Source organism: Heterodontus francisci, chromosome 25 (assembly GCF_036365525.1).
Source record: "Heterodontus francisci isolate sHetFra1 chromosome 25, sHetFra1.hap1, whole genome shotgun sequence".
Lineage (NCBI taxonomy): Eukaryota > Metazoa > Chordata > Chondrichthyes > Heterodontiformes > Heterodontidae > Heterodontus > Heterodontus francisci.
Genome location: NC_090395.1, coordinates 43,528,745 through 43,554,542, shown reverse-complemented (window position 1 = coordinate 43,554,542; position 25,798 = coordinate 43,528,745). Strand labels below are relative to the sequence as shown.

Here is a 25,798-nt window from a genome sequence, read left to right as displayed (position 1 = left end):
TACAAACCTAGCCTGTCTAACCTTTCCTCATAAGACAACCCGCCCATTCCAGGTATTAGTCTAGTAAACCTTCTCTGAACTGCTTCCAATGCATTTACATCCTTCCTTAAATAAGAAGACCAATACTGTACACATTACTCCAGATGTGGTTTTACCAATTCCCTGTATAACTGAAGCATAACCTCCCTACTTCTATATTCAATTCCCCTCGCAATAAACGATAACATTCTATTAGTTTTCCTAATTGCTTGCTAAGCCTGCATACTAACCTTTTGCAATTCAAGCACTAGGACACCCAGATTCCTCTACATCTCACAGCTCCGCAATCTCTCACCATTTAGATAATATGCTTCTTTTTTATTCTTCCTGCCAAAATGGACAATTTCACATCTTCCTACATTAGCCAGATATTTGTCCACTCACTTAACCTATCTATAGCCCTTTGTAACCTCCTTATGTCCTCTTCACAACTTACTTTCCTACCTATCTTTGTGTTATCAGCAAGTTTAGCAACCATACCTTCGGTCCCTTCATCCAAATAATTTATATAAATTGTAAAAAGTTGAGGCCCCAGCACAGATCCCTGTGGCACACCATTCATTACATCTTGCCAACCAGAAAATTAACCATTTATGCCTAATCTCTGTTTCCTGTAGCTAGCCAATCTTCTATCCATGCCAATATTTACCCACTACACCATAAGCCTTTATTTTCCACAATAACCTTTCATGTGGTACCTTATCAAATGCCTTCTCGAAATCTAAGTACAGTACATCCACCGGTTCCCCTTTATCCACAGCACATGCTACTTCTTCAAAGCATTCTAATAAATTGGTTAAACACGATTTCCCTTTCACAAACTCATGTTGACTCTGCCTGATTACCTTGAATTTTTCTAAATGCCCTGCTAGAATGTCCTTAAATTTTCAACGCAGACCGGGTTAACCAGTTTTAGTACTAGCAGACATGAATGTGTATTTCAGTACAGGAGAAGGTGGATGTCCTTTAACTTTGTCCTCTATCTTGTTGAAGGCAAGTGTACCAGTCTTTTAAATTGTTTTATTTTTTATAACTCTCAGTTTATTTTTGGTATTTCCATCACTGCACTTCCCATGAACGTGACACTGTATAGTGCTTTGGTACATCCGAAGCTCATGAAAGGCGCTACATAAGTTCTTTTCCTTTTTAAAAACTTTAACCAGCTTTTAATTTTCATTTTCTATTTAAAGTTGAGTTTTTAATTATGCATACTTTACTGAAACAAGGCCACACTTAAAAATATTGTCTATGCAGTTCTTATCTGAAAAATGTTAAGTGAGTAAAATAATTTGAGTAGCTGCCTGCCATTTTTCAATCTAAGTTACAACAGTCGCGTCACAACAGGCATCAATAGGTTCCCTGTGGTCATACTTGGAAAATGCCCATTCCTGTTTCAGTTAGTGATCCCTGTTTTAGATATTTCGTTTGAATGGAACAACCTACGGCCCATTAAGTTTCAGTTAGCAATTTTTGCCAATAGTGTAAGTCATGGTATTTCAAAAAGAACATTTCTTCATGTATGATAAATTATTACGTAATCTTCAAGATGTGAACTCATCGTAAACAGCAGTGAACTAGCCAACAAAACTCCAAATTCAATGTCAACCGGTCTAATATTTCTATTTACACCAAATATTGCGATTAAAGCATACAAATTACTATTGAGATATTAGTAAACAAATGTTTAACACAGTTGCATGGAATTCATTTGATCATATCAGTGCAGGAATCAAACTGTTCATATTAAATGCGCTGGTGTCTCTTAAAATAAGCATCTAGAGAAATGCTGCACAAAGCTTGTCGGTTAATATTAGCAACAATCATTTATAGGTTTTAATATTTTACACAAAGGGATTTTTATCTCCAGAATACCGTAACTGACGTTGATGCTATTTTTATTCTTTATCATGAGGTGGCAAAGAATAAATATGTAAGAGTTGTCTAGGGGTAGATAAAGTATTGATTCGCTTGCACTTTGAGCCATTGATATGTCAGACTTTGGGATTTATTTCTGTGCAGAACAACAATTGAATCCCTCATCAGAGTAAAAGAAAATCTATGCAACTAGAAAAATATATGAACTTGCAAACAAATTAATTTCAAGAACTTAATAAGCAAAATTCATGCTAGTCCTGTTGACTTTTTTGCTGTGATTATCTTTGGCTCATTTTACTCCATTAATATCCCCTTATCCTTACATATAGAATGCAGAGTTGACCCCCTTCACCTCCTCAGTGGCACCAGCTTCTTGTGGATGGGAAAGTGAAGGACCATGACTGCCGCACGTTGAGCTCAAGATTGGGAACGATTGGGAAAATCACAGCCGATGACATTGAAATTTGTGCAGAGAGGTATTTTAAATATTTAAACTAGGGTCATGTCGCAGAGTAATGGAGGTACCACCACAGAGCTTGCCTGCCCCTGGGAAGATCGGGCCCAGCAATCTGTGGGTTCCGTGGTGGCCGCTGCTGCTCTGTTTCTCCGGCCACCCCCACCACCGTCGCCCCCCACGCCATGGAACCCGATGTCAGGCCGAGTACAAGATCTGGGCTATTGAATCATGCCAACTTTATGTCGTGTAAAATGCAAACTAACATTATCAAGGGCATCAGTAGTTTCATTGCTCTTTGTAATGGGCAACTAAAGTTGTACTAAGGCTGTTTCCATTTAACCTCTCGTGGGTTAATATTCACTTTGAGATTAGGGTAATATCACTTATGTGCTAACAATGGCTCAGCACTGTACCACTCTTAACTGTGAGGCAGAATGATGTAGATTGAAGATCCATTACAATGATTTGAGCACATATAGGACTGGATTTTGTTGAGGTCCCAACGTCGAGATCCGTGGCACTGGGGGGGGGAGGTGCTGGAGGATTGTACCAACAGCGGCCTGCCCCGGAGCTCGATGCCAGGAGTGCCGGGCCCAATCTTCCCGGCGGCAATGAGGCTCCATGGCGGCCTCCCCTGCCGCTGATTATGTAAATTAAGAAAATGAATGCATTTAAATAATATTGTCAGAGATCTTACCTGTTGCCCAGGATCTTCCGAGTGGCGGCCGGCACTCACACGCCATCACTTTCCTGTGCAGGGAGAGCTGGCGCTGCCGAGGTGGGGAAGGGGGGTACTTAAGATTTTCAGTGTAGTGGGGGGTGGGGGGAGGGGGCTGTATGGTGTCAAATGTGCATTCATAGTGTAGGGAGGGGACAAATGGGTGACCTCTGCACTTTGAGCAGCTTGCAGTTGCGGGGGGGGGGGGGGAGGGGGGTGGCCCAACCAGCGCATTATCTTGACCTGGCAGCGGGAGAATAAAATTCAGCCCATGATTTAGGCTGATACTTCAGTGTAGTACTGAGGGAGTGCTGCAGTGTCCAAGGTGCCACCTTTCAAATGTGGTTAAATCTGTTGCCATGACACCATTTGAAGAATAGCTTGGAAATATTCTGATGTTCAGTCCAATATTTATCCCTCAACCAACACTACCAAACAAATATTATCTTGTCGTCAGTCTCATTGCTGTTTGAGGGGCCTTGCCATGTGCAAATTGCCTGCTGTGTTTCCACACATCATGACAGTGATGACACTTCAAAAATACTTCAATGGCTGTGAAGCACTTTGAGATGTCCTGAGGTTGTGAAAAGTGCTATGTGAGTTCAAGTTCCTTTTTTCTGCTAGTTTGATAAGGCAGGTTCTTACAGGGACAAGTTATAAATGCATTCAGACATGTTTAAGGTTATGCAAAAAACATGAAAGAAATATTAATTGCATCTTATCCTTTTCCAAAATTTCAACCCATAGCATAATTTCGTGTTCTAGATGTTGTTTTATGACTTACAGTTCTTCCAAAAAGTGGAGATCTCCAAACGCATTTGGCTGTAGCTCATTAATATTGTTCATGCTCAAGTCACTGCAAAGAGAGAAAAAAAACAGAAAATTGGAAAACAAATCCATCATTCATAGATACTGCCATTTCATTGTCATTCCTAGATTTAGAAATCAACAGCATAATATTGAAATATCTTGGTTTATAAAATGATAGAAACATGAAACACATTGATGAGAAAGTAAGAACAATATTTAACTTGTAGCCATTTATTGACAAAAACTGGCTTTAGACTGGTCAGTCATCCTGATTCTGCTATTAAATGCCAACTGTGTACAGCAATTCTAACGAATGTAATAATTGCTTTGATGGTTCAGACTATTTTTCCTTGACTCCATTCTGATGTTGCTATGTACTCTCTTTCCTTCAGTTTTCTCCCCTTCAGCATATTTCTGACCATCAAGTAGCCAGGGGAAGTAGTTTCTTCTCAGGGCAATACCACTGCTGCACTTTGCCAACCCTTGAGAGGTGTTTAGCAGTGGGCTAGTGAAGACCTCTTTGCCAGTTGTTACCTGCTGTCCTGCAGTAAAGTCCGCGCTGCAGGCAATACGGCTGAAAGCCAGAACTCAGTGGAACTGGGATTAAGGACTGAAATCTTGAAGAATGGGGCAATCTTCAAGTTGATCCAAACCCACTTACTTCAAATGCTTTGTTTCGAATGTAACATTTCTATTTTTTAATTCACCAAAGCAGGTTAATGTTGAAGCAAGTCTCCAATTATTCAGGAAGCTGTCATGCTTGAAATAACGAGATAGCACTTATATGTGCTTATTTGAGTCAGAAATGGCTCCGCAACTCATTAAAACACGGCACTCTTAATGGCTAATAGTACCTCTTAATAGTACCAAAGGGCACTAAAAAGAAATTTAGCTCCTAGTATTTTATTTTACGAGTATTACCAAGAGTTGAGATCTGCTCTTTTATTGTGTCTTCTGTTAGTAAAAGTAAATTAATACAAATTTAGTTATGTATATTACTTGTTTTATAAAAAATATGAAAGTTTAATGTTTGTGAATAAACAGTAAATTATTGCCCATTCAAGACCACAATCTAAAGATAAACTGTTACTTATCTACTCAGCCACAGTAACTTTTAAACTACTTGATCTTAGCAGGAGGAAACATGTTTTCTGATTTAAGCAATCTTTTATGAATATCATTAAAATGAAAAAAAAAAAAAATTTGAGTGAAATACAAAACAGATGTTAAGAACAAAGAAAAAAACATTCTGGACCATTCCAATAACCAAGTAGCACCAAGATAGCACATTGGTCAAAGAAACCCTTTAACTAGCGCTGCTGCAGGGTTATTGTTGCCTGTTAGTACAGTGTTTGCTGAGCTAGTTTATCATTTGGCACTGGAACAGACCTATTCCTTAAAATAGTCCCACAACAAGCTTCGGACCTTATTTAAATAATGTAATGAGCACTTTTTAATACTTCTGGAAGATGTCCTGCATGCCTAGCGGGAAGCGAAATACACCATGGCGGCAACTTCTGGTTCAGAATAGGCATGCTCATTCCCACAACATATTGGACCCTTAGGTGGCCACTTTACGCCTGTAAAATGGACACAGTACAATGCTGTTTCTAGGCTGCTGTGTTTACTATGCTGAGTACAGAGCATTCCTACTTATTCACAAAGATGTGTGTCTATAAAAAAAAATCTGTAAGCTCCTTTCAGTTTCAAGCAGTAACTCTGCACAGTTCAAACAGGATCACAGCACAAATGTCAAGGTTACAGATTGTACGATGTTGTCTTCCTCCTCAATATGTCATAGGATTTCACAGTAATCTACTGTGTATTTAATCTAATCCCTACTCTGTCCTGAAAAACATGTTGGCTTTTGTAATGGGGATCGAGAAAACAGGTGTTATTTCAAAGAAAATGTTCCAAAGATTAATTTCTGAAGGAGATGCATTATTATTTTCATCTGATTTCAAATTTTCAAAAAAATTGTGGCAATAATAGCTGTTGGATGGGAACCTGATTTCCATGCTGTCAGGGGATGTGCTAATCTTGAATTGAGGATATAATACATTTGTCACACCTTTGTAGAAATTTCAGTCTATGGCAATTATTACTTCACTTACCATTGACAATGTATGAATGTTCATCAGCAGGTAAAGGAGATCCAAATTACTATTCCTTATTTTCTGCCTTACATTGTTTACCAACTTTAGACCTTAATCATCTCTCCCATTTTCTCTCAGACAGCAGGTGTTGTTGTTGCCTGCACCAGAGCCATGGGGATAGAGGTGTGGGCTGGTACTTGGGGCAGTCCGCACCCCCGGGGTCCACCTGCCTTCCTTCTGTCATATTCCCAGGTCATGGGTGCCCTCCCTTTACCAGAGTTTCCGGGCTGCATTTTAAGAATCCACCACCAAAATAGTCGGCGGGTGTACAAAAATGCAGCCCGCACGCACAGGGACTACCTCGCTGAGCCGCCGCGATTTCAAACACAGCGGCTCATCTAGCATGATCACGGCGTCCACCTCCCCCCATCACGTAGAGGGGGCGGGCAAGCCGTCGCGGGCAACAGCGCCCAGCACCAATGCACTGGCGCCATTTTTAAAGGGCTTGCAGCCCGAAATGAGCTTTTAAATTTTTAGAAGGCCAGTTACTTTAGAGTTTTAAAAAAAATGAATGGACAAGTCTTCCCATGCATTCTCCCACCACAATGGCATATCACAACATTCCTGCCCTTTCCCACTCCAGATTACCTTTATTGAAAATTTGACCTTCCCCCCCCCCCACCCCCAACAAAGTTAGACACCTTTGTCCTTCACCCCTTCCCATCACCTCCCCCCCAAACCAATCTGAGGCGTTCTAACCCCGCTCTCCCCCCCCCACCCCCTGCACAGAGAAAAAAAACCCACCCCCTCTCCCCACAGGTGTTGCACCATGTTTCCCTGAACAGGGATTCAAAGGCGTGGCATTGTCGGCCGCCAGAATAAAGATTACAATGTGATGGCTGAATCGCTGTGGCCTGCATGGCAGTAACATATTTTGAATGCGGGTCCCATCACCGAGCGGCAGGGCAGCCGCCACGGAGGCCTCGCTGCCGAGATCGGTACGGGGCCTGCCGCCATTGGGATCGGTGGCGGCCTCCTCCATACCGATCTTCATTGCTGCCCCCACCACCGTTCCCGGTGGCAGAGGGGCTTTAAAATCCAACCTTCCATGTTTCCCTCATCCTCTGCTATTCTGTTGTGACCATTTACACCTCCCCGGAATCATCTTGTTTCATCATTTCATTTGGCTTGCACCATCATCATTTCTTTCGTCATTTAACCACTCCTGCCCTTCACCCAATCACAGGTCTTTTACTCTTTCCCTGCCCCCTTTACCTGGCTCTGCACTTAGTTAAAAGTTTTTCATCTCTTAACATCTTCTAGTTCTAATGAAAAGGTCATCGACCTGAAATGTTAACTTTGTTTCCTGCTCTACGGATTTCCAGCAGCCACTGTATTTTTGAACAAAATCATAATTTGATTCATAAATAATTCAAACGATTCATAAAACCACTTAAGAATCTGATCTGAATGTTAATAGGTGGAAATTGATTTTGCTTAATAAATTCTTTTACATCCCTCTATATGTTGTTGTTTTCTCTCAGTTGTTACTATGTTTTTTTTAATGATCTCACTTCAGAAATACAATAACTTGTATTGTTTGTACAATAATCAAGCAATTAAAATATTGAAGGATGTGTTCAATATTCTCTCAAAAGTATATTTAAGAAAATATTTGTTCTGGAAAAGACATAACTTTTTTGAATTACACTTCTTTAATGTGGACTTTAAAATCAGTATCTCTATGTATGCGTTTACGGCTAAAGGCCTTTGTAAATAATCAAAAATGAAGGCGCTCCAGTGGGACACAGAATAATTATTTTTAATTACTGCATTTCCCTTAATTTAGATGAAACAGCTACTGAAGTATCTTTTGACTGTTTCCCATAACTATCTCAAAGTAAAAATACTCTTGATAGGCACGATAATTAGAATTACAACACGCAGAAATGTGACCTTTTTGGATTTCACAGACCTTGAAATACAAAGGAATGTTAATATCATTGGGAAACAAAACAAGACCACCCAGTCTGAACTTTGTGCCCTGCTATCAATATTTGAGAAATAATTTCAGTAAATATTCTTCTTATATTGGCGACATTTATCCACAGATCACTATCCTGTATCAGTTTGAAATGGTAAACCTGAATATTGCAATTGTTCGTTATTACATTAAGAGCGCATAACAAATTCTAAAAAGTAGGGAATAACATAACACTTTAATCTTTTCAGATAGTTGCCAACTGGAAAATTAATGAAGTGCATGTAGATATGTATTTAAACCCATAGCCAGTTATTTTAAAATGTACCAATTAATTATTGTTGTGACTGTAACAACACATCAAATCTTAAAAGATCTTGTTGCTGGTAAAATATTGATTTAACATAAGGACTAAGCCTAAGAAATAAACTGTAGAGACTCCTATGTATATCTGTTTTGAATAAACTTTTTTTCCTGCTAAATCCAGTGAAATAGTAGACAGCAAAACCTTGCATTAACATAGCAATGTTTTACATAAAGAAACATCCTGAGGTTCCTCATAAAGGAATAAAGGAACAGGTGATGAACTTTGGTGGAGATTTAAAAAAGGTTAAGAAAGAGTCAATGATTGAAATCTTGCTTGTTAAGTTAATTCTCGAGAAAGCATTAAATGATGGAGAGAGGTGAAATAGTGAAAGAAGAAAGAACTTTCTAGTGCCTTTCATGATCTCAGGATATCCCAAAGCATCCCAAAATGTTTCAGGTTGATAACCTTTCATCAGGTCAGGTCCGATAACAGGTCATCAACCTGAAACATTAGCTTTACATTTCTCTCTTCATGAATGCTGCCTGCCCAGTGGAGTGTTTCCAGCATTTTCTGTGTTTATTTGATGAAAAAATACACTCAATCTTTTTTCAGATGCTGAGATGTTCCCTATTATAATGCAACAAACATTCCAAAACAATGATAACTTACCTTCATTATGCCTGCCAGGATGTTGCTGAGCCCATCAACAGCATTGGTGGCTGCTCCTTCAAGTGACATTCCCATTACCACCATACACCTTCTTTACCCCTCACTTCCTTGGCCTCCCACACTCTTTCGTAAGCCTCAGCCCTTAGCTGCTGCTTCCTCCTCACCTGGCTGCTCATTCACTTCTGCTACTCTTGGGACATAATCCGTCACTCACTCCTCGTCATGACTCAGATTCTCACTCTCATTTATGCTAGACCTCCATAACCAGTCATGGCCTTCTCCATGTGAGAGCTACTGGTCTGTAATAGTGTTCAGTCTTTTATTGTATCAAAGATAACCAATATTTTCATGGATAGAGGAAGTTGTGTGAGTATTCGGAGATGACAGAAATCATTTCAAATTAAATTCAATTTAATAGGTAAATATTAGAGCCATATCATGTTGGCAAGGCAGCAAAATGGCTATTGTCACTGCAGTGCCTAAATGATTCACAGAAGATTTACTTCCTAATACTATTACATTTTTTAAAGAGTAATTAAATAGATCCTACTGGTAATCTATAGTAAAATTAGAAAATACTTTGCCATTTATTAAAGTCTTTTTTTATTTTTTCATGGGATGTGAGCATCACTGGCAAGGCCAGCATTTGTTGCCCATCTCTAATTGCCTTGAGTGGCTTGCGAGGCCATTTCGAAAGGCAGTTAAGAGTCAACCACATTGCTGTGGGTCTGGAGTTACATATAGGCCAGACCAGGTAAGGACAGCAGATTTCCTTCCCTAAAGGACATTAGTGAATGAGATGAGTTTTTACAATAATTGCTGATAACTTCATGGCACAATTACTGAGACTAGCTTCCAATTCCCATTTTAAAAAATTCATTAATTGAATTAATTCCCCCAGCTACCATGGTGGCATTTGAACCCATGTCCCCAGGGCATTAGTGTAAGCCTCTGGATTACTAGTCCAGTGACATTATCACTACTGCACCATCTCTTATCATACTGCACTTGGGACATTTCAAGACTCAGTTGACTTAAGTCTGATTAGAGTCATGTGGGTAAAAAATTTCGCCATGATTGTCTCATAACTGTTAAGAAAGACTTGCACTTATATAATTCCTTTCACAACTTTGGCAAGTCCCAAAGCACTTTATAGGCAATTTTGTATTTTTGAAGTATAATTATGGTTGTATTGTAAGACACACAGCAGCTAATTTACGCACAGCAAGATTGCACCAACATTAACGTGATAATGATCAAATAATCTGTTTTGAGATGTTCATTGAAGGATGAATATTGGCCAGGACATTGGGGAGAACTCTCCTGCACTTCTTTGAAATAGTGTCATGGGATATTTTACGTTCACCTGACAGCAGACAGGACCTCGATTGCAGCAGTACTTGTGTGCACTTGGATGCCCCTAAGCCTTTGTTCCACAAGGGGACACCTTAGTTCAGGAAAGTGGGATAGGTACCGTTAGGGAGTAGCTGATCAAATTACCTGATCTTTATTATTATTCTTGGGCAATCTGAACTGACACTGACCCAATAACTCAAATAAAACACATACAAACAGAAAGTGAAGATATTTTTTGAAATGAGAAAGAAATAAAACAGCAGTCATTATGGGTTTTTTTTTACTTACAGGAGTGAATGGGTTTGGGAGTGGGTTAAAAGCGCTGAAATTTAAAGCCCATGGGAAGCTGGCTCGAATCCATCGACTTCCATATTTAACAGCTGCACTTTAGGCTGCGTGAGAGCATTCACCTCAGGACAGGCATGTTAATGCCAATATGTCAATATTAGGAGCAATATCAACATGACTTTTGGGATTTAACTGTGGCTGCACGGGCTTCCTGGATCTTGCCAGTGAAAACAAGGCAAGAACAGAGTAGTAATTGAGTAATTAATCAATTTGCTAGAGTTCTTTGAGGATATAACAAGCAGAATTGATAAAGGGGAACTGGTAGATGTAGTGTATTTGGATTTCCAGAAGGCATTCGATAAGGTGCCCCATAAAAGATTATTGCACAAGATAGAAGCTCACGGTATTGGGGATAATGTATGAGCATGGATTGAAGATTGGTTAACACACAGAAGACAGAGTCGGGATTAATGGGTCTTTTTCAGGTTGGAAAGATGTAACTAGTGGAGTGCCCCAAGGATCGGTCCTGGGGCCTCAATTATTTACTATCTATATTAATGACTTGGAGGAGGGGCAGAATGTAATATATTCAGATTTGCTGACGATACAAAAATAGGTGGGAGGGCATGTTGTGATGAAGACATAAGGAATCTGCAAGGGGATATGGATAGGTTGAGTGAGTGGGCAAAAACTTGGCAGATGGAGTTTAATGTAGGAAAGTGTGAGGTCATGCACTTTGGTAGGAACAATCAAAAGGCAAACTATTATTTAAATGGAGAGAGACTCCAAAAAAGTACAGCACACGGGGATCTGGGTGTTCTTGTGCATGAAACACAAAAAGTTAGCATGCAGGGGCAGCAAATAATTAAGAAAGCAAATGGGATTTTGGCCTTTATTGCTCGGGGGTTGGAGTTTAAAAATAGGGAAGTCTTGTTACAACTGTACAGGGTGTTGGTGAGGCCACACCTGGAGTACTGTGTACAGTCTTCATCCCTGTATTTAAGAAAGGATATACTGGCATTGAAGGCAGTTCAAAAGAGATTCACTAGCCTGACTCCTGGGATGAAGGGGTTGTCTTATCAAGAACAGCTAAACAGGTTAGACCTTTATTCATTAGAGTTTAGAAGAATGAGGGGTGATCTTATTGAAACGTACAAGATCCTGAGGGGGCTTGACAGGGTAGATGTTGAGAAGATGTTTCCACTAGTGGGGGAATCTCGAACTAGGGGACATAGTTACAGAATAAAGGGACACTCATTTAAAACTGAGATGCGAAGGAATTTCTTCTCTCAGAGGGTAATGAATGTCTGGCATTCTCTACCCCAGAGAGTTGTGGAGGCTAGATCACTGAAAGTATTTAAAGAGGAGGCAGATAGATTTTTGAAATATTGGGAAGTTGAGGGCTATGAGGAGCTGGCACGAAAGAGGAGTTGAGGTCTGGGGCAGATCAGCCATGATCTTATTGAATGGCGGGGCAGGCTTGAGGGGCCGAATGGCCTACTCCTGCTCCTAGTTCTTATGTTCTTATGAGAGGGCTGTAGAAATGACATGGAAAATTCCCATGAATACTGAAACCTCACAGCTGCTTTCTTGCCTAATTGTGTGAAAGGCTTTGTTCACAGTACTTGTTCTGAATGGTTACTTCCACTACTTTTGATGTTTGTGCATCTAATCTCCATTTTGCAGCTGTGATCTATCAGATCAGCATCATGGGTGCTGCTTAAACTGTATTAGCTTGGACCTCAGTAAGAGCAGCAGAAAGAGCACCACCAGGAACTCCATGTGCAAAAGCAGCCTTCTGCTCATGGACCTATTGCTCCACAGGAGAGAAAGGATGAGCAGAGAGGTGCGGCTTGCAGGAGGTCGTACCTGCAACACAAGGTCTACAGGCAGTGGATCAGTTTCCTTGACATGCCAGAATACCAGTGTCTCTGGAGGCTCGGTGTCGTGTCAGGTGGTGGCAGACATTTGCATCCTCTGGAACAAGACCTGCTGCCACGTGGAACTGGTGACCATGCTTTACCAGTGGCTGTCACCACTGTTCTCAACTTCTTTGCCTCTGGCTCCTCCCAGGGATCTACCAGAAACAATTGCAGGATCTCACAGTCATTCACCCACAAATACAGTACACAGGTGACTGATGCCATGATTGCCAGGGCAGGCAATTCTGTACACTTTGCACCAGATGATGCCACTTAGAATGAGCAGGCGTTCAGGTTTACGACTCCGGCTGGCTTCCCACCGATGCAGGGCATCATTAACTGCACACTTGATAACTAACACACCCCAGATCACCCAGTAATATTCATAAACCACAAGTGTTTCTCCTCCATCAATATGCAGCTGGAGTGCAACCACAGAAAGATGATCATGCAACTGGGTGCAGGATTCCTGGGCAGCTGCCCTGATTCTTTCATCCTGCGTCAGTCCATCGCCCTGATCTCTTTATACCTTGAAGCAGACTTGCTGACTGGCTGCTCAGAAAGGAGGGATACCCACTTAAAACGTGACTGATAACATCCATGAGTAACCCAACCAATGAGGCCCAGGAGTGCTACAAGGAATGATATATGTCAACCAGATGTGTCAGTGAACAAACCGTCAGTTTGCTGAGGCTTCCCTTCAGGTGCCTCAACAGCTCTGGAGCTGCCTTTCAGTGCATACCAGCCATGGTCTCCGCAACATTGCACAGCGAGGTTTGGACCTTCAGGAGGAACAAGGTACAGAGTGCAGAGCCTCTTTGGAGGAGGAAAAGGATTGTGATGGAGTCAGTGCACCAGCAACAGGGTACATTGCTAATGGGATGCCTTCATAATGGCAAGGTTCAGTTATATTCCAGCAGTCCACCTATCTGCCAGCCACACGCTAAACCTACTGCCCCCACCCCAGCCCTCCCTTCCTCCGACATAAAGCAGTCATGCAAAGAACCAAGCATCCTTTCATAGCCCCCATTCTCAGCGTTAAGTCTTATCTTACCATTCATCCTAAGTGAAAAGCCCAACTTGCCAGGCAGCAAGCAAAATTGGGCAAGACAGGAAAATTGTGTGAACAAATAATATTTATGTGGCTGAAAAATGAAACAGGAGCACAACTGTCTAATAGTGTGCGACAAACCTAGGTGCATATCCTTGTGCAAATGCAAATCTTTATTCTTCCTTTTCCTAGTGTTTCTATCTTACCTATCTTATCAAACCCTGTGACTTCCACAGACGTAGATCCCTGCTCTGACTGTTGAGATGCTCTTGGTTGATGACATCTGGGTTTTGGAGCTCATGAGGGCCCCAACAAAGACTGCCTCATCTGCACCTGAACAGGATATGAGGCAGCCTGACTGGGTTGGGGGAGGGGCAACAGGTGAAATGTGAAAACACTTTGAGCCGAGTGCACACTTCCATGTCCCCATTATCCTTCTCTCCTTCTCATGGTCCAGCCGCATTTCCCTGCTAGCAATGAGCTGGAGAATATTTTGCTGCAGATCAGTCGGGGGGGGAGATGAACAGCCAAGGCTAGGGTATCACCAGTCCTATTTATGGTGGCAATTCATAGTGTGCAAGCCATTGATGAGGGCCTGAGTGCACTTGTTTGATTGCTGCATTTGTTGCTTCATGCACGTGGCCACTCTTTCCATGGACAAAGATATCATCACAAAGGCCTGTGACATCACACCACTCATGCTTGAGATTAGCTCCTTCAATCTCACTGCAAATGTGCGTAGAGTCGCTGGAATGTCTGCCAGTGTATTGCACATTTTTTGCTGCTACTCCAGAATTATTCTCTTTGCCAATGGTCCACTTGAGCATCCTGCACCCCCTGATGTGGATTCTCTACTGCTGCTCCTGTCTCCACCATCTGTTCTTGCTCACTTGTGATGTATAAGTCAGCAGGTGGAAATCTAACTGTCTGCAGTATTGGTCCCACCAAAGTGAGAGTATCTGAGCTGGTGCATGGTCTACATAATTCCTGTGATGGTGCAGCCTCCAAGTGAGTGACCTCCTCTGAGGAGTTGCCGTCGTCCTCCAGGACCACCTCCTGTGGGATACGTGAAGGGACTGTGGGAGATTAAAGATATGAATTAGAACTATCGAGGTAAGAATGTTTTAATTGATCATTACGCACACAATCACAATTTGCTGGCTGCTGACATCAAGTCAACATCAGTGTTGTATGTCGTGTGGCTGTTTGATATTTAATTCTGTCACCAGGTAGCTGGGAGACCCCCATCTCCCTATCTCTAATGGCCAGTTAAGCTGACACTCCAACGGCTCCTCCTCCATTGATGTTAATTGTGAGATTGATAGAGGGAGGGAAAGAGACATATAAGTGAGAGTAATGGAATGTGTTCAATGGATGGGCGGACAATATTTATTGAGGGTGACTGTGAGGGAAAAGCTTGACATTGCATAAGGATGAGGGTGAATGTCAATAGTGGATGGACAGATGGAGATCTAAGGAAATGAATAGAGAGGGATGAGTAAACCTGCAACATAAGTTGGTGTGAGGAGTAATGTGCTGGAATAGATTTGAGAAGGCAAAATGGGGGCTTTGGTGTGATAGTCACATCTGGATGTAGTTGAATGTTCCACTGTATTCACCTTTCCTGCCCTGATTAGGTCAATAAATCACTTTTGGCACTGAATCTAGGAGCGTGGCACCACATTCCTGCTGCTCACCTCGTGATCCCCAACCCCGAGCTACACCTTGTTGCTTTCATTGGCATGTTTCTTCCTCCTATCAATAGGGAGCAGGATCCCCCTGTGGGCCCTTACAGTCCCCAGCATCACATGCAGGTAGGCATCACTAAAGTGAGGCGCAGACTTGGAACATTGGGATTCCATTCGGAAAGTTCCTTTTTTTGTTCTTCCACCTCCAGAATCCATCACTGTCATCTTTGCAACGTCCCGTTCAACCTAATTGGTCAGGCAATCTAGAAGTCAGATGCAAATGCAGTTCCTGTGTTAAAAAGCCACAGACAGACGCGATGAAATTACTTACAGGTTTTCCATGCGCTAGAGATTCTCCCGCCCTGACCCCTGCACCCAGCTTATCATCAAGTTATAATTCCCCTCTATATATCCACCAGAAATCTCCTTTATCTCTGCTGAAGGACATGGGATCTGCCATAGCATGGTAGACTGACAAAAAGAAACAGTTCACACTGGAAAGACTGAGAACAGTTTTGTAATTATTTTAACTGTATACATGGAGGAATATATAACCCACTGCTATCTGACTTAAAGCAACTTCTGTCTTTTGTCAATACTAATTGTATCTTAGGATCCTATTTCTAGTTTAAAAAGGAACCCACTCAAAATTCTCAGATTTTTAATGATTAAACAGTGTGAAAAGAAAGGAAAATGTCACTGCCAACTGAAACAACAATCAGTTCAAATAAAACTCCCACTCCTTCGAGAGATTCCCATCTTGTTCTTTTTTAAATATTTTCCTTCCTTGGTATATCATATATGAAAACTTGATGGTTCAGCAAGTTAATTCTATGTTGTAAACTAAGGCCCAGTGGAGTAGATTTTGACTGTGGTGCAGGGAAAATGAATCCATGATTGAGAGGCTCTGGCCTCCTTTAAATTAGCCAGGAAAGCTGCAGGATGCCAAATGGACATCCTGATGCAACTCGCCTAATTAAAGCCTGAAAATTGGGCCACAGCTGCCACTAGCAATGTACGTTGCTGGGTGTGAATATGGAGGGTGGGGGTCCCAGGCTGGCAGAGGCTCAGATTATTTTTGTAGGCCTTGGGGGTTCACTCCTCCTTCTCCAGGGTCAAGAAAAATAATTAAATACTTACCTTCAGAGGACTTTGTCTCCTTATCATCCATGGAACTGATTGAAGCCTACACTGTGCAGGCTCTAACCAGTTTCGACCTAAAACAGTAACTGGGGTCCTATTTATGTCATAGGATCCAAATACCCTTGTTAACAGGGGGTTGTTGTCTGAAACCAGCAGATGCTTTGACACCTAGTGGTAGGACCCTTTCAAAATGGAATTGGCTGCATCATTACCATTACTAAGGCTACCGACTTCATTTTGAGGTCATAACTGTTAACTCCAGGCGAGGGCACTCAGAATTGTTACAGCGCAGAAGGATGCTATGCAACCCATTGTGTCTGCACTAGCTCTCCGAGTGAGCAATTCACTTAGTGCCATTCCCCCACCTTCTCCCCATAACCGTACATCCTTTCTTTTCAGTTAACTATCTAATTCCCTTTTGAATGCCTCGATTGAACCTGCCTCCATCACATTCTCTGGCAGTACATTCCTAACCACTCCCTGTTTGGAAAAGTTTTTCCTCATGTTGCCATTGCTTCACTTACCAATTATCTTAAATCTGTGCCCTATCGTTCTCGATCCTTTCACGAATGAGAACAGTTTCTCCTTATATACTCTGTCCAGCCCCCTCATGATTTTGAATACCTCTACCAAATCACCTCTCAGCCTCTCTTCTCTAAGGAAAACAGTCCCAATTTCTCCAATCTATCTTCGTAAATGAAGTTCCTCATCTCTGGAACCATTCTCGTGACTGTTTTCTGCATTCTCTCCAATGCCTTCACATCTTTCCTTAAATGTGGCACCCAGAACTGGGCACAATACTCCAGCCGAGGCCCAACTGGTGTCTTATACAAGGTCAACATAACCTCCTGGCTCAAAATTGACCCACATCAACATTTTAAAACAACTTGCACCTGTATTATGTTTTTAATGCGGCAAAAAATCTAAAGGTTCTTCACACAAGGAAGGGGAGGGAAGAAATGACTCCGAGCACGAGTCAGGGAAGGTGATTGAAACAATGGTCAAATGGATAGGATTAGATGCAATTTTTGAAGGTAGGCAGAGATGCAGCAAAACCAGAGAGGTTTAGAAAGAACAGTTCAGAGTGCAGAAGCTTGATATCTAAAGGATCAGGCAGTAATAGTGGAGTGGATTGAAGGATGCACAGCAGACCAGAAGCAGAGGAACAGAGGTTGTGAGGTGGAATAGAGAGAATGCAGGGTGCAGCAAGGTATTGAAGAGATTTGTAATAACGGCAAAAATGTACATCAATGAGCTGGGAAAGGAATAATAAAAGTGCAGGACTTAGTACAGGACAAGATTTTGTGGTGGAGCTTTGAAAACGCTGGAGCTGTGTAAGGAGGTGCTCAGGAGCTCGGTGAACAAGACATTGTGGAAGTCAGACCCTGAGGTGCTGAAGACATGGAGGAGGATATTAGCACTGGTGGGTGTGTTACGAGGTGAAGCCGGGCAGTGTTACGGAGGTGAAAATAGATGGTTTTGCTGGTGCTTGGGACAGAGAGAAAATCTCAGCTCAGAGTTAAACAGGATGCACACAGTTATGCTCAGCCTGAATGGTTAACTGCAAAGGGGACAGGATCTGATGCAAGGGTGCAGTGTTTCTGGTGTGAGTTAAAACAATGTCTTTGAGCTGGTCAAGCTGATGAAAGTCCTCGCTCCTCCTTGACTTGATATTGGACAAACAGTCGGACATTCCAATGAATACTCTGTGGGTGATACTGGAGTGGTAAAGCTAATTGTCATCAAGATATAGACAGAAGCTGCACCATGCTCATGGATACTGTTGCTAAGGGCAGCCAGGATGGAATCTTGGGTTTATCAAAAATGACTATGTGGACATGAAAGAAAAAGCCATTACAGTCTATATGTCAGCTGGCAAGGGTAGGAGCGCAACCAGGGCAGAATGGCATTATGGAAGTGTCAATGGAGCAGGATAGATTAGGCAAACAAATAAAAGGCTGAGAATGAGTAACGTTTGGTGTTTGCATTCTTGGTGCTGTGGAGAAGACAGAAACCAGGCTGAAGAGATTCAAACATAGAATGTTGTTGACAGGTAGGCAAATCCAATAGCAAAAACTACCATTTCAGTCCTGTTATTAGCACCAATATTTGGTTCACTATTGAAAGCAGCACTTTTAAACCCCTGAAAAAAACTGCTTTTGCTAAAAATGACAAATGCCAAATTTAGCAGATTATGAGTATCAAATGAGGCAACAACTGGAAAGGAGAAACTCCAATTCTGTCCTAAACCTAATATCAAAGTTATTTACAGTTATTATTGATGAACATACTCATAGTTGTGATATACGTACCAATAGCTTATAGTTTGCATGACACAGCAAGTCTGTGCTGCCAGTTCAAGCTACTGCAGCATAGGGATGGAAATTCAAAGAAACAGATCTTTGAAGTTAACTTAAGCAACATTTTATAGAATGACAGTAACTGAAGGTATGCTTTAATCTACAGATCGGATTTCATCATCAAAGTCACAAGACACCGAGGCACCATTACCTGCATATATCTCTGAGCTTAGTTACAAGGGGAAGTTGACTCTTCTGCCATGCATTTCTCAGAGTGGTGTCATTCATTATTCAGAGCAATATTAATGGATACAAACAACAAAAAAAACACTCAAAGCCATCTGTGGAAAACAAATAGAAAATAAAAAATAGTTGTCGAATATTCAAAGGAAAATCTGGTAAAACTGATAGTGTATATGTGCTGTTGTGCATTCATTTGAAATTAGAATAAGGATTTTTCTCCTCAGTGGCTACAGAGGTTTATATTAAAGAAACATCAAGTCCTGTTTTATGCAGTGAGTTGTTAGGATCTGGAATGCATTCCCTGAGAGTGTGGTGGAGGCAGATTCAACTGAGGCCTTCAAAAGAGAACTGGATAATTATCTGAAGGGAAAACATTTGCAGGGCTATGGGGGAAAAGTCAAGGGAACGGGACTAGGTGAGTTGCTCTTGCAGAGAGCTGGCACAGACCTGATGGGCTGAATGGCCTCCTCCTGTGCTGTAACCATTCTATGATGGTATGATTCAATAATAACTTCTTGTTTTTCTTTTAAAGCGTGCTAATTGGTTAGCTCTTTCAAAGAAGCACCACAGGCACGATAGGCTGAATGGTCTTCTGTATTGTATCATTCTATAATTCTATGAAATATCTTTAACTTCCCATGACTGTCAAATATTTAAATTTCTGTCCCTGTAATGCTGTCAGCATAGATAAGTCAGTTCTTCGCAGTAAGTGGAGAAAAAAAAACCAGAAATTGATAAGGGGATAAAATAGGGAAACCATGGGTTAAACTTTACAATCCAGTGCTCCTGACATGGAGCTTGGATAGATGGGAGTACATATCAGGAACGTGGGTGCAAAGTTCAGGGATGGATAGTCTTCAGAATTATTATTACCAACTTCTGTTTCAGAGAATGAAGGTCAAACTTTTCGGAACATCAGTGGCTTTTTATTTTAACACAATAAACTGCTCCCAGGAACATGGACGATTTCTAGATTGGATATAAAGAATTCTTTCAGCTTGCTTTTAATCTGGCTGATGCAGCATGGTCCTGTCTGTTAACATCCCTGCTGTGCTGATGAAATATCAAAGCCTTGTCACATTCACAGCCCAAGAGCTCCAAACAGTGAGGCAACCAACCATATAATCTGAGACTGGTCCATCTTTACAAAGAGAAAACTGAACAGATATCGGCCAGAAATGGCTCACCTAACTGTAGCTTGCAGATAGACTGCCAAAGTGTTCATACCATGTCTATTTTTTTAAGACATTATCATAAGGTCATTGGCAGAATTTTATGCCCCCCAAATGAGCGGGTTGGTGGCGTGGGGTGGAAAATTGAGTGGGAGGTGGGGGGCCATTCCTGACCCCCTCCTACCCCGCTGCAATTTTACTGGGGCAGCAGGGGTGAAAAACCACCCGCCTGCTCCAGGCTAATTAATTGGCACTTAAGGGCCTCCGCCCACCACCACGGATATTTTACCCTTGGCTGGTGGGCAGCTGAGGCCTCAAAAAGCCTGCCTGGTGAAATCAGGTGGTCTGCTTGCGGGCTGGTGGGGGGCCCACCTGATCGGGCACCCTGTGCCCCACGAAGAGCCAACCCCGAATCCCCAACTGCCCCAACGTACAACACGCACCCCCCTTGCCTTGCTGGGGCCCGACCGATTGTCCCCAGAGAGGCCTGAGAAACTTACCTCAGTTCCAGGGCTGTCCTTCATCTTGGTCTTCTGGCTGGGTGTAGTCCCAGCTGTGGCCACTGCTCCCAGTAGTGCCGCTGCGACTAAGAGCTGCCAGCCCGCTGATTGGCCGGCAGCTCCATTAGGCGAGTCTTCCTGCCTCAAGGAGGTGGAAGTCCCGGCCAAAACCAATTAAAGGCCAGAGGAGCAAAAAATCCCAGTCTGGCTCCCCAGACCCGGCAGAGGATGTGCCTCCTGCCCAACGAAAAATTCCGGCCATAATCTCACTGAAAACCAATGGTGTTATTAGATAGTATTCCCTTTCCCTCTACCATTACCAGTCTCTACTCACAAGGTGGATGATCTGGATTCCAAAATTATTTCTTAGCCTACTCCTGCTCCTAATTTGTACATTCATATGTATTTATGATGTGTGACAACTGCATTTGTTCTTGTTTCAGCAACAGTGGAGACAAGAAAGAAAGAACTTACATTTCCACTGCCTTTCTTATGTCCCAGTAAGTTCCAAAGTGATACAGCCAATGAGCCAATGAGTTACCTTGGCAGGCATTCACATACGTCGGCAATGCAGCGATCTGCACACAGCATGATGCTACAACAGGCATGAAATAAATGACCTGTCAATTTGTTTTAGTATTTTGTGTGAGGTATAAATGTTGGCCACTTCACTGGGAGAGCGCCCTACTCTTCTTCGAATAGTGTCATGGGATCTTTTTGGCTGGGATTTTGCCACATTAACAGAAGTCCAGAAGTCAGGACCCGATGCGGGGTGCTGAGCCTGCATGGGAAAGCAGCTGGACCGCAGTGGCAATTTTACTGGTGGCGGCCAATTAAGAGGCTGCAGCCAGGGTCTCCATCCAATTAAGGCCTCGGCCTGCCTCTCTGAGCTGCAGGCCCAGAGGGTCGTGAGCTCTGCAGTCTCAGCCAAGGCCTCCCCACCCCTGCCTGGGAAGCTGCTGAAAAGCTGCCTCAGTGCAACTGTCAGACTCCCCATGCAATGGGGGGGGGCTGTTCTGTTGTCAGCAAAATGCCAGTGGGATGGTAGAATGGCCATCAATAGGCCAATCAATTGGCTTAACTGGCCACCTGCTTCTGGTCACCGGGCGGCTGAACCACTGCCATTCCCACCGCTGGGAATATCTCCTAGCGGCAGTAACACTTTGGACTTCCCTCCTGACGCTTTCTGACATCATTTTGCCACTTCTCCCACCTCCCAGCTCATCTCTAACGCCCTGAGAATGTGCCAGCCTTCATGTTCACTTGACCAGGCAGACAGAGACTTGGATTAATGCCTCTTTAAAAATATAGCACCTCCAATAATTCAGCAGTCATTCATTGAAGTGTTAGTCTACATTATGGACCAAAGCCTTAGAGGGCTTGAACCCTCAATTTCCTAATTTTCTGACTTAGAAATGAAACATCTACAACTGAGCCAAAATGTCACTTATAAAACTTTCAAAGTGGGGGTTAGCAGCACATTATTTTATTTCAATGATGAGACGCTACAACTGTGAGCTAATTAAGCTGCCTAATTTGTCTAATGAGCTTTGACTCATGACTATACAGATGCATAGCAGACCTTAACTGCGCAGTTCCAGTGTGTTTTGAAAATTGATACTATTTTAAAGCCTCATTTATCAATATAATTCTGGAATGAATACAAGGTGGACTGAACACTGAAATGAAACAGTGATATAAACGCAACCACATAATAAGATCATAAAACTATAGAAAGTATTAATAAACATTGGTGTCTGGGATTTATGATGCTGGCATATAAATAATGCAAATGCAATTCAATTGAGTGATAGTCAAATTTTGCTTTGATTTGTGAGAAGCATATTTGGATGCCAGTGACACCATTATGGTGATATAACACTTCATTGTCCTCTACTACGGCTAAATTCAAAGAATCCAGGTATTCAGTAATGAAAATACTGTAAATACTGTTAACTTGAATCTATCCTACTGAGAAACTATTTGGATACATGAGTAAACAGTATTCAATATATTGTTCCCTGCATTCAATCTAAGATGAGAAACGTTCTCTCTCACACTCTCCGCAGACAATTCACCACTTATACAGAAAAGTGCTGACCTTGTAACCTGCCTGATAGTGATTATTTCAGCTTCAGATTCTGATGGATGTAACATGGATTGGGCCACAAACAAGGCAGTGCCAATCATCTATTCGAGTTACTTAATATGACAGCACTTGAATAAACACTGATGCTAGGTCACAGAAATGCTGTCACAACAGTACCATGACAAATGCACTTTCTTGACCACAATCATATTTTCAAACATTTTTGTCAAAGTACCAAGAGCTCATTTTTCATTATATGCCAAAGAAGAGGCATGCAACTGGGGGAGAAGCTTTGATTGTTTTCTTTTCCAGTTGCTGAGGGCACATAATAAACTAGAATAATGCCTAAGGCTCCATACATACCTAAACAATTGGACAAATTTATTTTGTCGGATCTACTGAATTCATTTATTTTGTGCATACTTGCACTGCTCTCTGCAATTATGCAACACCTCAAGGTGTGCCATGCTTATTTTAACATTTCTGAATTATGCTCAGCATATTTTGTTCACTAGCATCAGCCACTGCTGCCCTTATATGGAAGAAAATGACTTTATGACTGAAAAATCAAACACAAACACAGCCATTTTTCAAATGTGAACCTTTTTCTTTGGAGAGGATACATTTTAGAGATTGAAAACATTCCAATTGAGAATAATTTCACATAATTCTCCAAGTCAAGTTTGAATTCAAAAGGTCTTAATCTACTGAATGCATGTGAGGAAATATCGGCTTAGTGTCTTAGTTAAGGCTCTCTAAAGAATAAGTGAGCAATGAGATATTTCATTGCAAGAGTGACCCTAGTGGTGACTATCTAGCTGAACATTCTAACTTACTGTCTAAAATGTTAATCAAATCAGAAATGAAACCAAGAAGGTACACTGATTCCAAAGTGTAAATTCAAAAGCCCTTAGACCACAAATTGAATTTGGAAATGAAGAAGTATATTTTCTCCTTTGGTTGTTAATTTGATAGGTGAGCAAAGGCAGTGAAGGCCCAGAACAGGCCTTTGGTCTATTACAGCCTTACAGATTGAAATGTGTGTGAGTAAATGAACCATGTTTTTAACATTAGAAAGTGTGAAAATGCCTATCCTGATTGGGTTGGAGGGAAGAATATATATAAAAATGAGTGTTTAAAATTGATTTAAATTTTATAGTTCGTAAACATTTAACTATCAATGTTCCACAACTAATTAACTAATTTTGAAGTTCAGTCATTGTTGATATGTAGGCAAACCTTAGCAGCTAATTTTCACACAGCAAGCTCCTACGAACAGCAAATGAGATAAATGACCAGTTAATCTGAGTTTGGTGGTACTGGTTGAGGAAGGAATATTGCTAAAGGTGCCTGGAAAACGATCTTCTTTTTGCCAGAAAGGCCATGTGATGTTTCGATCCATCTAAATAAACAGATCTGGCTTTGATTTAACATTTCATCTGAAAGACCTCACCTGTAACAGCAGTAGCTCCTCTGTATCATAGTAAATGTAATTGAAATTCTATAAAGTACAGTGTTTGTAAGTACACAACACAAGTCTACAAGATATGTCAATCCCAATCTTGAATTTATGAACTGATATCATTAATAATGAAGGAATAAAAGTGCAGGAGCATCACACATGTTTTACCGTGTATCAGGCAAGGTTTAGACATGTTTGACTACAAAGCACACAAGCATGTGCAGCCTGACCTCCCATATATAAAATATATATTCCACTCTGATATGTAGTTCTCTCAGAAGTGCAATGCATACATTGGGCGAGTTTTGTTTGTGAAGTAATATCCATTTCAACACCACCGAAACTGCTATGCTTCACAATTACACAAGTTTATCATTTACAAATGAATGTTAATCTTTATCATCCAGCTCCTGGCCTTTACAGGGAAATGGTGTTTTACATTTCTGAAATGTAATATTTCTTATTTCAAGTTGTTTTCCCTGCAGAACTGTAATTAAATGCTTTGACCCAGAAATTATGGAACATTATGGTTAAAAAGATAAAGATTAAATATGGTACATCTCCTAATATTCCTATATAATTGTTTTTCAATATAAAAATGCCTTATATACTCCCAAATACCATAAGTAAGCTTTCCAAGTGTATTTTTGTTATTGTACAAATTGCTGTTCTAAAATGAATGACACATAACAATGTCCTGCCTTCCATTTAAATAGGCCTACAACAATGCACACATAGATAGATTAAGTCCAAAACAAAATAATGAGATAGGTGGGGTTCAGCAGCTGCTGCCAGTATAGTACAATGTCACTTTCTTTTAGTCCTTTCAAAAAATATAAATATTGTAAATGTTCAGACTAATTCTTGCTTTATCTTTGGACTTTTTGATTTGACAATAAAAAGAGAACATCCTTTGACAGCAATCCTTTTCAGTATCTGCTTGAATGTTCCTTTCTAAAGGCCAAAGCTGGTTTCTTACCTTAAGTCAACATCCAAATTTTGTCAGATGCATTCACATTTTGTTTTTTTAGTTCTGCAGGTTTAACATGAACAGGCTTATTATTCCTCCTAAATCTGGTAAAGCAGAACTAACTAAAACTGTTTAATGTGTTTATAAACCCTTCTCCAACCCATCTCTATGTTGATCCACATCCTAGACTGTCCATAATGACTTGTATCATTTTCAGCCTTCAATGGTTTCAAAAACACTTGGTTGTTATTTACAGAACTGTGAGATAAATGAGACCGAGAGGATGAGAAGGAAACTGGATACTTCCAAGATCATAAGAACAACAAAATGAAATGAGTAATCAAAACAGGGCTAAATTATCAAGCATAAAGACTTCCTGAATTATAGAATCATACAGCACAAAAGGAGGCCTTTCGGCTCACTCTGTGTGTGCTGACTCTTTGAAGAGCTATCAAAATATTTCCGCTCCCCTGGCTCTTGCCCCAAAGCCCTGCAATTTTTTTCCTTTTCAAATATATATCTAATTCCCTTTTGAAAGTTATTATTGAATCTGGTTTCACTACTCTTTAACACAATGCATTCGAGATCATGACAACTTGCTGTGTAAAAATATCTCCTCTTCTCCCCCTGGCTTTTCTGCTAATTATTTTAAATCTGTGTCC

The 25,798-nt window shown here is 41.3% G+C and overlaps 1 protein-coding gene across 3 annotated transcripts in view; it reads right to left on the bottom strand.

Annotated features, from left to right (window-relative positions):
• LOC137384089 (leucine-rich repeat-containing G-protein coupled receptor 6) overlaps positions 1–25,798 on the bottom strand; it is a 267,409-nt gene that overhangs the window by 169,569 nt on the left and 72,042 nt on the right. For 2 of the 3 annotated variants that reach the window (XM_068057687.1, XM_068057689.1), the window contains exon 2: positions 3,874–3,945. In XM_068057687.1, the coding sequence (XP_067913788.1) occupies positions 3,874–3,945 (72 nt within the window). Of the gene's footprint in view, positions 1–3,873; positions 3,946–6,013; positions 6,086–25,798 lie in introns of those variants that run through there. The other variant, XM_068057690.1, reaches the window with a different exon arrangement.